Source organism: Lethenteron reissneri, chromosome 68 (assembly GCF_015708825.2).
Source record: "Lethenteron reissneri isolate LAM-NWPU_2019-01 chromosome 68, ASM1570882v1, whole genome shotgun sequence".
In the NCBI taxonomy this organism is placed as follows: domain Eukaryota; kingdom Metazoa; phylum Chordata; class Hyperoartia; order Petromyzontiformes; family Petromyzontidae; genus Lethenteron; species Lethenteron reissneri.
The window spans coordinates 4,614,575-4,629,528 of record NC_083846.1 but is presented as its reverse complement, the minus strand read 5'-3'; the positions used below and the strand labels follow the sequence as shown (position 1 = coordinate 4,629,528).

The 14,954-nt window shown below is 56.5% G+C and overlaps 1 protein-coding gene across 1 annotated transcript in view; it reads left to right on the top strand.

Moving 5' to 3' along the window:
• LOC133360376 (sodium-coupled monocarboxylate transporter 2-like) overlaps positions 1–8,108 on the top strand; it is a 30,135-nt gene extending 22,027 nt beyond the window's left edge. The window contains exons 11-15 of the mRNA XM_061579075.1: positions 804–890; positions 3,124–3,341; positions 4,891–4,994; positions 5,665–5,792; positions 7,270–8,108. Coding sequence (XP_061435059.1) covers positions 804–890; positions 3,124–3,341; positions 4,891–4,994; positions 5,665–5,792; positions 7,270–7,377 — 645 coding nt within the window. The 3' untranslated portion in view covers positions 7,378–8,108. The remainder of the gene's footprint in view (positions 1–803; positions 891–3,123; positions 3,342–4,890; positions 4,995–5,664; positions 5,793–7,269) is intronic.
• The last annotated feature ends 6,846 nt before the right edge of the window (positions 8,109–14,954 follow it).

Here is a 14,954-nt window from a genome sequence, read left to right as displayed (position 1 = left end):
ATGATGATGATGATGACGATGGTGGCGGCGGTACTGATGATGATGATGAAGACGATGGTGGCGGTGATGATGATGATGATGATGACGATGGTGGTGGCGGTGATGATGATGAAGACGATGGCGGCGGTGCTGATGATGATGATGACGATGGTGGCAGTGCTGATGATGATGATGAAGACGATGGTGGCGGTGATGATGATGATGATGACGATGGTGGCGGCGGTACTGATGATGATGATGAAGACGATGGCGGCGGTGCTGATGATGATGATGACGATGGTGGCGGCGGTGCTGATGATGATGATGATGACGATGTTGGTGGCGGTGATGATGATGAAGACGATGGCGGCGGTGCTGATGATGATGATGACGATGGTGGCGGTGATGATGATGATGACGATGGTGGCGGTGATGATGATGAAGATGATGGCGGCGGTGCTGATGATGATGATGATGACGATGTTGGTGGCGGTGCTGATGATGATGATGACGATGGTGGTGGCAGTGCTGATGATGATGATGACGATGTTGGTGGTGATGATGATGATGATGATGAAGACGATGGTGGCGGTGATGATGATGATGATGATGACGATGTTGGCGGTGCTGATGATGATGATGATGGCGATGGCGGCGGTGCTGATGATGATGATGACGATGGTGGCGGCGGTGCTGATGATGATGATGATGAAGACGATGGTGGTGGTGATGATGACAAATGATGGCCTTGCTGATGATGACGATGGTGGCGGTGCTGATGATGATGATGACGATGACGGCAACGATGGTGACTCCGCGCGCAGGCTGCGCTCAGTATCCATGGCATGGGTGGCGGTCCCGTGCTGGGACTTTTCACCCTCGGCATCCTCTTCCCGTGCGCCAACGTCAAGGTGAGTGGCACGAGGCTCGCCGAGTCAGCGCCACGCACCCCCCGTCAGATCAGCGCGTGAGTTCAAACAACAATAAGTAGCATCTTCTTGGTTCTTTCGGTAAAGTCACGTAGAAGGGAAAATTTTTTATAATAAAAATAAAACATAATAAAATATTACATTTCGATTTAAAGCTTTCGTGACTGCAGGGATTCATCTTCTTGGTTCTTTCGGTAAAGTCATCACGTATAAGGGAAATAATAAAATAATAAAAATAAAACATAATAAAATAATTCTCACGACGTTTCGGCCACAACCCAAGCAGCCGTCCTCAGGTGAAGAACGCTGTCTTTCCAACAGACCTATCTCTCAACATTGCCCCGTTGAATGTCAATTTAAAGCTTTCGTGACTGCAGGGATTCATCTTCTTGGTTCTTTCGGTAAAGTCACGTAGAAGGGAAAAAATAAAATAATAAAAATAAAACATACTAAAATATTACATTTCGATTTAAAGCTTTCGTGACTGCAGGGATTCATCTTCTTGGTTCTTTCGGTAAAGTCATCACGTAGAAGGGAAATAATAAAATAATAAAAATAAAACATAATAAAATAATTCTCACGACGTTTCGGCCACAACGCAAGCAGCCGTCCTCAGGTGAAGAACAGGTCTGTCGGGAAGACAGCGTCTGTGATATTTAAAAAAGAACTTTTTTTAAAAACACGCCTTAATTAAATGTACTCGTAATGGCAGAACTCCACGACTCCAGGATGTTAAGCGTGGACAATTAGACCCAAGCCGAAGCTTAACATATTAAAAAAAATTGTAATATATTCTTTATATAGTGTTGTCATCAGTATGACATAAGTATACCAAGTTTGCAGTCGATACCACATTGGGAAGTGGGTTAAAATTGAGTTACAAGATTTGAGGATACAACAACGACAACAACAACAACAGACAGAGTGAGTTAAAAGAAAGCGTGTAACAACAACAACAACAAAGTGTCCGTGTGTTGTGCACCCCTCCGCCACGCCACGCGGCAGAAGAATTAAGATGACGCTAGCTGAACAAACGCAGGCAAACTGCGCATACACGACACACACACACAGAGTGTACACTACACAGACACACAGTGTGTACACTACACACAGCGTGTACACACACACACAAGCAGTGTGTACACGATGCACACACACGCGCAGGGTTCACGACATGCTCGAAATATCCTGCGGTGAGCGATCACAGTGGGCCAAATCTTAACAATTTCACTTTGCTTGCCATCGTCTTCGTCATCATTGTCGTTTTCGTCGTCATCATCATCATCATCGTCGTCATTGTCATCATCGTCGTCATCATCATCGTCGTCATTGTCATCATCGTCATCATCTTCATCATCATCGTCATCATCGTCGTCATTGTCATCATCGTCATCATCTTCATCATCGTCATTGTCATCATCGTCATCATCATCATCGTCATCATCATCGTCATCATCGTCGTCATCATCGTCGTCATCATCGTCATCATCTTCATCATCGTCGTCATTGTCATCATCGTCATCATCGTCGTCATCATCGTCGTCATTGTCATCATCGTCATCATCTTCATCATCATCGTCATCATCATCGTCGTCATCGTCGTCATTGTCATCACCGTCGTCATCATCATCGTCGTCATCGTCGTCATTGTCATCATCTTCATCATCATCATCATCGTCGTCATCTTCGTCGTCATCATCATCATCATTGTCATCATCGTCGTCATCATCATCATCGTCGTCATCGTCGTCATCGTCATCATCACCGTCATCATCATCGTCGTCATTGTCATCATCGTCATCATCATCATTGTCATCATCATCATCATCGTCATCATCATCATCACCATCGTCATCATCGTCATCATCATCACCATCGTCATCATCATCATCATCACCATCGTCATCATCATTGTCATCACCATCGTCATCATCATCGTCGTCATCATCATCATCGTCGTCATCATCATCATCACCATCGTCGTCATCATCATCATCACCATCGTCATCATCATCATCACCATCGTCGTCATCGTCATCATCACCATCGTCATCATCATCATCATCATCATCGTCGTCATCGTCATCATCACCATCGTCGTCATCATCATCATCACCATCGTCGTCATCATCATCATCATCGTCGTCATCGTCATCATCACCGTCATCGTCATTGCACGCGCGGCCCCCCAATGCGTCGTGCCACCGTTCCCCAGGGCGCGATCGCAGGCACCGTGGCGGGCGTGGTGATGTCCTTCTGGATCGGACTCGGAGCCCTCCTGTACCCACCCACGGACGAGCAGAGCAGAGCGCTGCCGCTCTCCACGCAGAACTGCTCGCGTCCCAACATCACCACGGCGCCCTGGGACGGATCCTCGACTACCTGGGCGAGCACTTCCACGCTCGCCGCCGTCACGGCCGAAGCCGAGTACAGGTGCAGTGACCGCTTCGGAGACGCTGAGAAGTTGGAGTACTTTATGAATCTTCTTGGTTCTTTCGGTAAAGTCACGTAGAAGGGAAGTAATAAAATAATAAAAATAAAAGAAAATAAAATAATTTTTCGATTCAAAGCTTTCGTGACTGCAGGGATTCATCTTCTTGGTTCTTTCGGTAAAGTCACGTAGAAGGGAAGTAATACAATAATAAAAATAAAACATTTTTTAAATAATAATAAAATACAATTCTCACGACCTTTCGGCCACACCGCAATCAGCCGTCCTCCATTTATTAACACGCACCAACAGGTTCACACTTTATAATTGGTTTTTTACCCTTCTATCTGGCAACAAAACTGACACTTTTTTGCCAGATAGAAGGGTAAAAAACCAATCATCATATTTTTTACTGCCAAATGAAGTTTCAAAGTTTCACACTTCCAATGAATCCGTCTATAGCCGACTACGGTTCCCAGCCAGGACAGCTGGTAGACTGCCTCACTGGTGACGCCGAGATAGTGAAGACGGTGAAGACTTCAGCAGAACCACGGGGACCCCACTCCACACGACAGCCCCGAGGTCCCCACCATGTGCCCCCTTTTATACTGCCAGCGGTGGCCACGCCCCCTTTCTAGAACCTACCAGCGGGTTCTCGATGTGCCCCTTCCGTGAGCTTCCCCCTAGAGGCCCCTCTGGTGTGTCACGTGGCCTGCTGACGTCAGGGCTACTGTGGCTGCAGATCCCCTTCCCCGCCAGCAGCAAGCGCTATGCTGCTACACGGCTAATTCTATATTCTTAGATTTTTTTTCGGTAAAGTCACGTAGGTAAAAAATTTAAATTTATAAAAGTAAAATAAAAAATAAAATAATATAATATAATAATAAAATATAATATGATCAATTTAAATGTTTTACCTACGTGACTTTACCGAAAAAACCTAAGAATATGAATCCTTGCAGTCACGAAAGCTTCAAATCTCGAGCTAATTCTACGTCACTACACGGGTGCCAGCTTGCCTCGGCGCTACCATCTGGCACGACGCAAAGTGGGTTCATGAGAGGTCGTGAAGGGTCGCGAGAGGTCACGAGGGGTCGCGAGGGGTCGCGAGGGATCGCGAGGGGTCGCGAGGGGTCGCACGGGGTCGCGACGGGTCGCGACGGGTCGCGACCCCTCGCGAGGGGTCACGAGGGGTCGTGAAGGGTCGCGAGAGGTCGCGAGGGGTCGCGAGGGGTCGCGAGGGGTCGCGAGGGGTCACGAGGGGTCGCGACAGGTCACGAGGGGTCGCGATGGGTCACGAGGGGTCGCGAGGGGTCGCGAGAGGTCGCGAGGGGTCGCGAGGGGTCACGAGGGGTCGCGTGAGGGGTCACGAGGGGTCGCGTGAGGGGTCACGAGGGGTCGTGACGGGTCACGAGGGGTCGTGAAGGGTTGCGAGGGGTCGCGAGAGGTCGCGAGGGGTCGCGAGGGGTCGCGAGGGGTCACGCAGGATCACTCGGGGTCGCACGGGGTCGCGAGGGGTCGCGAGGGGTCACGTGTCCTCTGTGTCCGCAGGCCCGACCTGGCGGACTCGCTCTACGCCGTCTCCTACCTCTACATCAGCACGGTGGGAGCCATCACCGCCGTGCTGGTGGGCCTCGTCGTCAGCCTCGCCACAGGTGAGGAGCAGGAGGAGGCGGCGGCACACGGGTGGCACCCTCGGAGTGGCAAACTCTCGGAAGGGTTAACGTTTTGTTGAAGCACCCTGGTGTGTGTGTGTGTGTGTACACATATACAGTCGCGCCCGCTGCACCCCAGTAGCTGGCAACACCGACTGGATCACCCCCCCCCACCACCACCCCCCACCACCCCACCACCATCTCCCCACCACCCCCCCACCACCACCATCCCCTCCCACCACCCCCCCCACCATCCCCCCCCACCCCCTGCCACCACCACCACTCCTCCCACCACCACCCCCCACTCCTTCCACCACCCCACACCACCACCCCCCCAACCACCCACCCAACACCACCACCACCACCCCCCACCACCCCCCCACCATCCCCCCCCAACCACCCCCCCACCACCACCCCCCATCACCCCCCCCCACCACCACCCCCCACCACCACCACTCCTCCCACCACCACCCCCCCACCCCCCACCCCTTCCACCACCCCACACCACCACCACTCCCCCCACCACCACCCCCACCACCCCCACCCCCACCCTTTCCACCACCATCGCACTACAACCCCCCGCACCACCACCACCCCCCACCACTCCCCCCCACCACCACCCCCCCCACCACCACGTCCGTCCTGACGAGCGTCCCCGTTGTGCTGCCAGGTCCCACGAAAGGCGCCAGTCTGAGTCCCGGCCTCGTGCGCCCCGTCTGTGACCTCTGCTGCTTCTGGTCGGACAAGATGCGGCGCCTGCTGCGGTGCGGGGTGAGGCACGGCGAGGACGAGCCTCAGGTGAGCTCGACACGTGGTCACGGCACACGTGGTCACGACACACGGGTCACGACACACGTGGTCGTCGACACACGTGGTCACGGCACACGTGGTCACGACACACGTGGTCACGACACACGTGGTCACGACACACGTGGTCACGGCACGTGGTCACGATGACACGTGGTCACGACACACGTGGTCACAAGGCACCACGTAGGTCACGGCACACGTGGTCACGACACACGTGGTCATCACGGACAACACGTGGTCACGACACACGTGGTCACGGCACACGTGGTCACGACACACGTGGTCACGGGCACGTGGTCACGGTGCACAGTGTGGTCACGGCACACGTGGTCACGACACACGTGGTCACCGGCACACTGGTCACGACACCACGTGGGTCACCGGACCACACGTGGTCACGGACACACGTGGTCACGGACACGTGGTCACGACACACGTGGTCACGCCACACGTGGTCACGACACACGTTGGTCACGTGCACGTAGGTCCACGGCACACGTGGTCACGGACACTACGTGGTCACCGACACACGTGGTCACGACACACGTGGTCCACGGACAACACGTGGTCACGACACACGTGGTCACGGCACGTGGTCACGGCACGTGGTCACGACACACGTGGTCACGACACACGTGGTCACGACACACGTGGTCACGACACACGTGGTCACGGCACGTAGTCACGGCACGTGGTCACGACACACGTGGTCACGACACACGTGGTCACGACACACGTGGTCACGGCACACGTGGTCACGGCACGTGGTCACGACACGTGGTCACGGCACGTGGTCACGGCACGTGGTCACGACACACGTGGTCACGACACACGTGGTCACGGCACGTGGTCGTCGACACGTGGTCATCGACACACGTGGTCACGGCACGTGGTCAGCACACGTGGTCACGACACACGTGGTCACGGCACACGTGGTCACGACACACGTGGTCACGGCACGTGGTCACGGCACGTGGTCACGACACACGTGGTCACGACACACGTGGTCACGACACACGTGGTCACGACACACGTGGTCACGACACACGTGGTCACGGCACGTAGTCACGGCACGTGGTCACGACACAACGTGGTCACGACACACGTGGTCACGACACGTGGTCACGACACACGTGGTCACGACACACGTGGTCACGGCACACGTGGTCACGGCACGTGGTCACGACACGTGGTCACGGCACGTGGTCACGGCACGTGGTCACGACACACGTGGTCACGACACACGTGGTCACGGCACGTGGTCGTCGACACGTGGTCATCGACACACGTGGTCACGGCACGTGGTCAGCACACGTGGTCACGACACACGTGGTCACGACACACGTGGTCACGACACGTGCCGTGACTACTACTTCCCTTCTACGTGAATCCCTGCAGTCGCGAAAGCTTCAAATCTAGAATTCCAATGGTGCGTTTTGTGGTGCGTTCGCGTCTTTGTAAAAAGGAACCCGAAGATATTCAAGTGGAGGTGCCGGAGGAGAAGAAGCAGCCGCTCGACACGAACGGCCTCGATTCGAACTCCGCAAGTCCCATCAGGCAGACGAAGCTGTAGCAGCGTGGCGCGCCTCCAAACGGAACCTTTCGAGGCGGTGTGGAGGGGATGGGCTACATTCGTCTGGTCGTGACCCCAACGTGACCCCACCGGACCGGACTAAGATTTGGACTTGATCTAACCTCGTTGAGATCTCTCTCTCTCTCTCTGTCTCGCTGTGTCTCTCTTTGCGAGTGTGTGTTGTTGTTGTTGTCGTGTTTGTTTTAATCCCAGCAGCCACTTTGTGTCGAGTAACCCTGTCCACGTTCTCCTTTATATGCGTGGCATCGGGTTTATTTTATTATTCATTTCTGTTTTTCTTGAGTAAGAGTTTCATTTTTATCACATTGGTATATTAAATTAAATATGAAAAAAAATTCCCTAAAAAGTGAAACATTTTGGGGAAAAAATTTCACGAAAATAAATTGTCACGCACAACGAGTCTGTGTGCAAAATGTCAGCTCGATTGGATCACGGGAAGTGGGTTAAAAAACGACCGAAAGATTTGCACGGTCCTAAGCAAGCAAGCAAGCACGCAAGCAAGCAAGCAAGTGAACTTAATATAAAGGATTTAAAAAGAAAGATGTTTGTGAGATGTAAACAACAATAACAACAACGGTTCGGATGAGACAACAATCCTCATCTCTTCCTGTGTTGCTGCTGCTGCTGGCTCCTTTTAGTTCAAACAAAAGGGCTCGCAGTTTCGATGGGGGTCACGGTATCGATTAAATATTCATCTGTGGTTGTTTTTGCATCTCCTCGTTGTCTGTTTTTGTTTGTCCGCTCTGGGTGGAGTTTGGGGGAGCAGGGTGGAGAATGGGGGGGGGGGCAAGGCTCCCCCCCCCGATTCCTAATGTGAAGAACAAAGGGAACCACCCTAAATACAGGGTGATTCAAAACAATGTTAACACTTGTATGGGACTTTAGCTTTAAACGAAAAAAATTAACCCGTAAAAACTAAGTTTTTCACTATAAATCCTTTATATGCGTGGCATCGGGGCGGCTAGAGTCCTCTCGTCCTCTGGCTTGAGATGGCTGCCACCTATGGGTCAGATGATTGTCTGCCACCATTAAGCAATTGGTAATTAAATGTTTAAAAACATTTCCCTAAACAGTGTAAAATTTGAGAAAAAAATTTTCACGAAAATTAATTGTCACGCACAACGAGTCTGTGTGCAAAATGTCAGCTCGATTGGATCACGGGAAGTGGGTTAAAAAACGACCGAAAGATTTGCACGGTCGTAAGCAAGCACGCAAGCACGCAAGCAAGCAAGCAGTGAACTTAATATAAAGGATTTAATGTAATGTTAACAGCTTCAACAAGTCAAACAGTCTCCCCACTTACCCTTTGGTTCTTTCGGTAAAGTCACGTGGCTGGCCATCCTTATAACGCTGTGGGCTCGCGTGATATTGTTTTTTTTCCGAGACCAAGATACTCTGCAAATCTTCGGGCGACGATCAAAGGTTTGTTCATGAAGCCATTCAGATATATAAACATAGACATAATTTCAACCGAGAAGATGTACAGCCCCGATCCATCCGAGTCCACGGAATGGCAGGCCCCACCCTCTCAGCCTTGTACCTCTTTGCTTCAAATCGGAGCTGCTGCCCGTTGTTGCAATCGACCGCTCGAATTGTAGAGCGTTTGCGAAATAGGCCGATAGCAGAGGTCGCAAACGGGTTTTGATTCCTTACCCGTACCCGTACCCGGCCGCACCAGGGTCGCAAACGGGTACCCGTACCAGTACCCGGCCGTACCCGTACCCTACCCGTATCCGGCCGGGTACGGGTAGGGTACGGGTATCGGGTACCCGATTGCGACCTCTGGGATGAAGCCATGTTGCAGGCGCGGGTGGGTTGATTCTAGGAACTTGAATTGTGAGAAGAGACAAGACGTTGGGAAATGAGTGACAAACGGTGACTCACCAGTGACTCACGGCCTACCCGTACCCGGCCGCACCAGGGTCGCAAACGGGTACCCGTACCCGGCCGGGTACGGGTAGCCGGGTATCGGGTAGGGTACGGGTATCGGATACCCGGTTGCGACCTCTGGCCGATAGTGAGCGGGCAACTAATCGCCTGCTGAATGTATGACGAGTCATTCCCGACCCCCCCCCCCCCCCTCGTCCTCACGTGCAAATCCCACCAATCGCGAGCAGGCGGTAACTCGGCCGCGCTCCTGTGAGTGGTCGTCATCCACTTCCGTACACGTGCAGGCTAAGCCAATCAGAAAGCTCAGTGTCGCAAGGCGTCTCTAAACCAATGGGTGCTCCGGCTGCGAAACAATGGAGGTGTGCCAGTGGCCAGCGTCGTAAAACACACAAAAATGTGCCTGTAAGCTTTGAAATTTTTCAGCAATGGGCCCGCACACACACACCACACACACACACCACACACATACCACACACACACACACCACACACACCACCACACGCACACCACACACACACCACCACACACACCACACACACCACACACACCACACACACCACACACACACTACACACACACCACACACACCACCACACACACACACACACACACACACCACACACACACACACACCACACACACACAACACACACACACACACCACCACACACCACACACCACACCACACACACACCACACACCACACACACCACCACACACACACCACACAAACACACCACAAACACACACACACACCTCCCCACGCACACACACCACACACACCCCACACACACCACCACACATACCACACAAACACACCACCCACCACACACACCACACACCACCACACACACACACACCACACACAGACCACACCACAACACCACACACACCACTCACACACACCACACACATACACATCACACACACAGCACACCACCACACACACCACACACACACCACACACACCACACACACACCCCACCACACACACCACACACACCACACACACCACACACCACACCACACACACAGACACACACCACACACACCACCACACACCACACACACCACACACACACACACACCACCACACACACCACACCACACACACCACACACACACCACACCACACACACACCACACACAACACACACAATCAACGTCAACGCTCCCAGTCACACAAGAAGCCACTCCATGCGGAGTCTGTAATAGGGTCCCCCTTTGGTGAGGCGTCACTTTTATTGCGCCATACATTATGAGGCCTTTCGAGCAAAACCCGGAGAATATAACGACAAATGTTAGACCAACATGGCACAACACAATACTCAAGACAACAACAACACACAAACTCAAGACAACAACAACACACAAACTCAAGACAACAACAACAACACACAAACTCAAGACAACAACACAACACACAAAACTCAAGACAACACATTCCAGAGGTAATCCTCCTGTCCAACCCCACTACTAGCCCCCCCCCCTCCTAGCCCTCCCCCCTCCTAGCCCCCCCCTCCTAGCCCCCCCCCCCCTCCTAGCCCCCCCCCTCCTAGCCCTCCCCCCTCCTAGCCCCCCCCCTCCTAGCCCTCCCCCCTCCTAGCCCCCCCCTAGCCACCAACCCCACTCCTAGCCCCCCCCCTCCTAGCCCCCCCCCACTTCTAGCCCCCCCACTCCTAGCCCCCCCCCACTCCTAGCCCTCCCCCCAATCCGAGCCACCCCCCCCACCGCCACCCCCCCCCCACTCCCCACTCCTAGCCATCAACCCCCCCACTCGTAGTCCACCCCCCCCCCACTCCTAGCCACCAACCAAACTCCTAGACCCCCCCCCACTCCTAACCACCCCACCCCTACCCCAAGCCACCAACCCCCCCCCCCACTCAAATATATTTCCAACAAGCCCACCCCCCCAACCCCCCCACTTTTCCACTCCAACCCCCCCCTCTCCCCCCCCAACCCTCTCCCCCACCCCCCCTCTCCCTCTCCCCCCCACCACTCCCCACCACCAACCGCCTCATCCACCCCCCCCCCAACCCCCCACCCCCCCTCCCCCCGCACCAACCGCCTCATCCACCACCCCCCCCAACCCACCCCCCCCTCCCCCCACACCCCCACCCCCCACCCCCCCACCACCAACCGCCTCATCCACCCCCACCCACCCCCTCCGCACCAACCGCCTCATCCACCCCCCCTCCCCCCGCACCAACTGCCTCATCCACCACCCCACCAACCCCACCCCCCACCCACCAACCGCCTCATCCACCACCCCCCCCAACCCCCCGCACCAACCGCCTCATCCACCACCCCCCCCAAACCCACCCCCCCCTCCCCCCCACCCCCTACCCCCCCACCACCAACCGCCTCATCCACCCCCCACCCACCCCCTCCGCACCAACCGCCTCATCCACCACCCCCCCCAACCCACCCCCCCCTCCCCCCCACCCCCCACCCCCCCACCACCAACCGCCTCATCCACCCCCACCCCCCCTCTCCGCACCAACCGCCTCATCCACCCACCCCCCCCAACCCCCCCCTCCCCCCCAACCACCAACCGCCTCATCCACCACCCCCCCCCACCCCACCCCCCACCCACCAACCGCCTCATCCACCACCCCCCCAACCCCACCCCCACCTCCCACCCACCAACCGCCTCATCCACCGCCCCCCCCCAACCCCACCCCACCCCCCACCCACCAACCGCCTCATCCAACCCCCACCCCCCCACCCCCCCACCCCACCAACCGCCTCATCCACCCCCCCCACCCCCCCACCACCAACCGCCTCATCCACCGCCTCTGCGCAGTCGACAGAAGTCTGGCCCAAACGCTCCTAGGCCCTAGCCCCCCCCCACTCCTAGCCACCAACCCCAACCCCCCACCCCCACCCTCCCCCACCCACCCCCCCCCCCAACCCCCCCCCCACCACCAACCGCCTCATCCACCCCCCACCCCCCACCACCAACCGCCTCATCCACCACCCCCCACCCCCCACACCCCCCCCCCCGCACCAAACCGCCTCATCCACCCCCCACCCCCACTCCTCCCCCCACCACCAACCGCCTCATCCACCCCCCACCCCTCCCCCCACCACCACCCGCCTCATCCGCCGCCTCTGCGCAGTCGACAGAAGTCTGGCCCCACGCTCCGCTCGGTGCAGTCGGTGGTGCGCGAGTCGCAGCGGCGGCACGCGCACGACACCGCGGCGGGCACGGAGACGGTGGCCGCGCGGGGACGCGCCGGGCACCCGCGCAGCAGCACCGACGACTCGTAGCGCACCTCCGCGTAGACGCAGGCGCGCTGCACAGAGCGGCCGTTGAGCGCGTAGTTTTGCTGTGGGGGGTGGGGGAGCGGTGGGACAGCGGTTAGCGCGCTGCACAGAGCGGCCGTGGAGAGCGTAGTTTTGCTGTGGGGGGGTAGGGGAGCGGTGGGACAGCGGTTAGCGCGCCTGGGGGTGTGGGGGGAGCGGTGGGGCAGCGGTTTAGCGCAGCAGCACCGACGACTCGTAGCGCACCTCCGAGTAGACGCAGGCGCGCTGCACAGAGCGGCCGTTGAGCGCGTAGTTTTGCTGTGGGGGGTGGGGGAGCGGTGGGACAGCGGTTAGCGCGCTGCACTGAGCGGCCGTGGAGCGCGTAGTTTTTGCTGTGGGGGGTGGGGGAGCGGTGGGACAGCGGTTAGCGCGCTGCACTGAGCGGCCGTGGAGCGCGTAGTTTTGCTGTGGGGGTGGGGGAGCGGTGGGACAGCGGTTAGCGCGCTGCACTGAGCGGCCGTGGAGCGCGTTAGTTTTGCTGTGGGGGGTGGGGGGAGCGGTGGGACAGCGGTTAGCGCGCTGCACAGAGCGGCCGTGGAGAGCGTAGTTTTGCTGGGGGGGGTAGGGGAGCGGTGGGACAGCGGTTAGCGCGCTGGGGGGTGGGGGGAGCGGTGGGGCAGCGGTTAGCGCGCTGCACCGAGCGGCCGTGGAGCGCGTAGTTTTGCTGTGTGGGGTAGGGGAGCGGTGGGACAGCGGTTAGCGCGCTGCACAGAGCGGCCGTGGAGCGCGTAGTTTTGCTGTGTGGGGGTGGGGGAGCGGTGGGACAGCGGTTAGCGCGCTGCACCAGAGCGGCGTGAGCGCGTAGTTTTGCTGTGGGGGGTGGGGGAGGAGCGGTGGGGCAGCAGTTAGCGCGCTGGGGGGGTGGTGGTGGGGGAGGAGCGGTGGGGCAGCGGTTAGCGCGCTGCACCGAGCGGCCGTTGAGCGCGTAGCTTTGCTGTGGGGGGTGGGGGAGGAGCGGTGGGGCAGCAGTTAGCGCGCTGGGGGGGGTGGTGGGGGAGGAGCGGTGGGACAGCGGTTAGCGCAGCAGCACCGACGACTCGTAGCGCACCTCCGAGTAGACGCAGGCGCGCTGCACTGAGCGGCCGTTGAGTGCGTAGTTTTGCTGTGGGGGGGGGGGGGTTGGTGGGGGAGGAGCGGTGGGACAGCGGTTAGCGCGCTGGGGGGTGGGGGTGGTAGGGGAGTGGTGGGGCAGCAGTTAGCACGTGCACCGAGCGGCCGTGGAGCGCGTAGTCTTGCTGTGGGGGGTGGGGGAGGAGGTGGGGGTGGTGGGGGAGGAGCGGTGGTACAGCGGTTAGCGCGCTGCACCGAGCGGCCGTGGAGTTGCTGTAGGGGGGGGGGTGGTAGGGGAGGAGCGGTGGTGCCGCGGTTAGCGCGCTGCACCGAGCGGCCGTGGAGCGCGTAGCTTTGCTGTGAGCGTTGCGGTGGTGGGGGAGGAGCGGTGGTGCAGCGGTTAGCGCGCTGCGCTATGTGAGCCTGGCGACACGGGTTCTAAACCACAAAAAAACGTTGCTTATGAATAATATTGGTGGCGAAAGCCTCACACGCGTTCAACTGATCGTCGTTTCTGCTGTAACCCAGAGTTCGGCTGGCGACGCGCGGTTTCATCAGCAGTGCATCGCCCCAACGCACAACAGAGGCGACTCACACACGAGCACTACACCACCACCACCACTTCTTCCCACCTTGGTCACGCACGCGCCCTGGCAGATGGTCGTGTTGACGTCGTAACAGATGCCGCACAATGTGTCCTCGATGGCGACGGTGGTGATTCGGACCGAGCAGTGAGACCTCGCTAGAGCCGGAGACTTTAGCGTCACGCTAAGGCGATCATCATCATCAGCAGCAGCAGCAGCAGCGGCGGCAGTGATGATTCGCAGCCAAAGCGAGGTCCAGCCATGGTGAGCTGGGAAGAATTCCGGATCTCCAACTCGTAACGAGACCTCGAACCTTCAACACAGAAAACAAAGTTCGTTTCATTCTCTTAGGGGTTTTTTTTTCTTCGGTAAAGTCACCTGATGAAGGAAGCTTGTGTTAATTCTAGATTTGAAGCTTTCGTGACTGCAAGGATTCATATTCTTAGGTTTTTTTCGGTAAAGTCACGTAGGTAAAAAAATTAAATCAAAAAAATAAAAATCACGACGTTTCGGAGGCAACACAAGCTTCCGTCTTCAGGTGGAACCGTCACAGCACGATAGCTGTATCAAGTGAGAGAAATTATTTTATTTTTAATTTTACTTTTATTAATTTTATTTTTTTACCTACGTGACTTTACCGAAAAAACCTAAGAATATGAAGCTTGTGTTGCCTCCGAAACGTCGTGATTTATTATTTTATTTCTCTTCTTGGTTTTTTTCGGT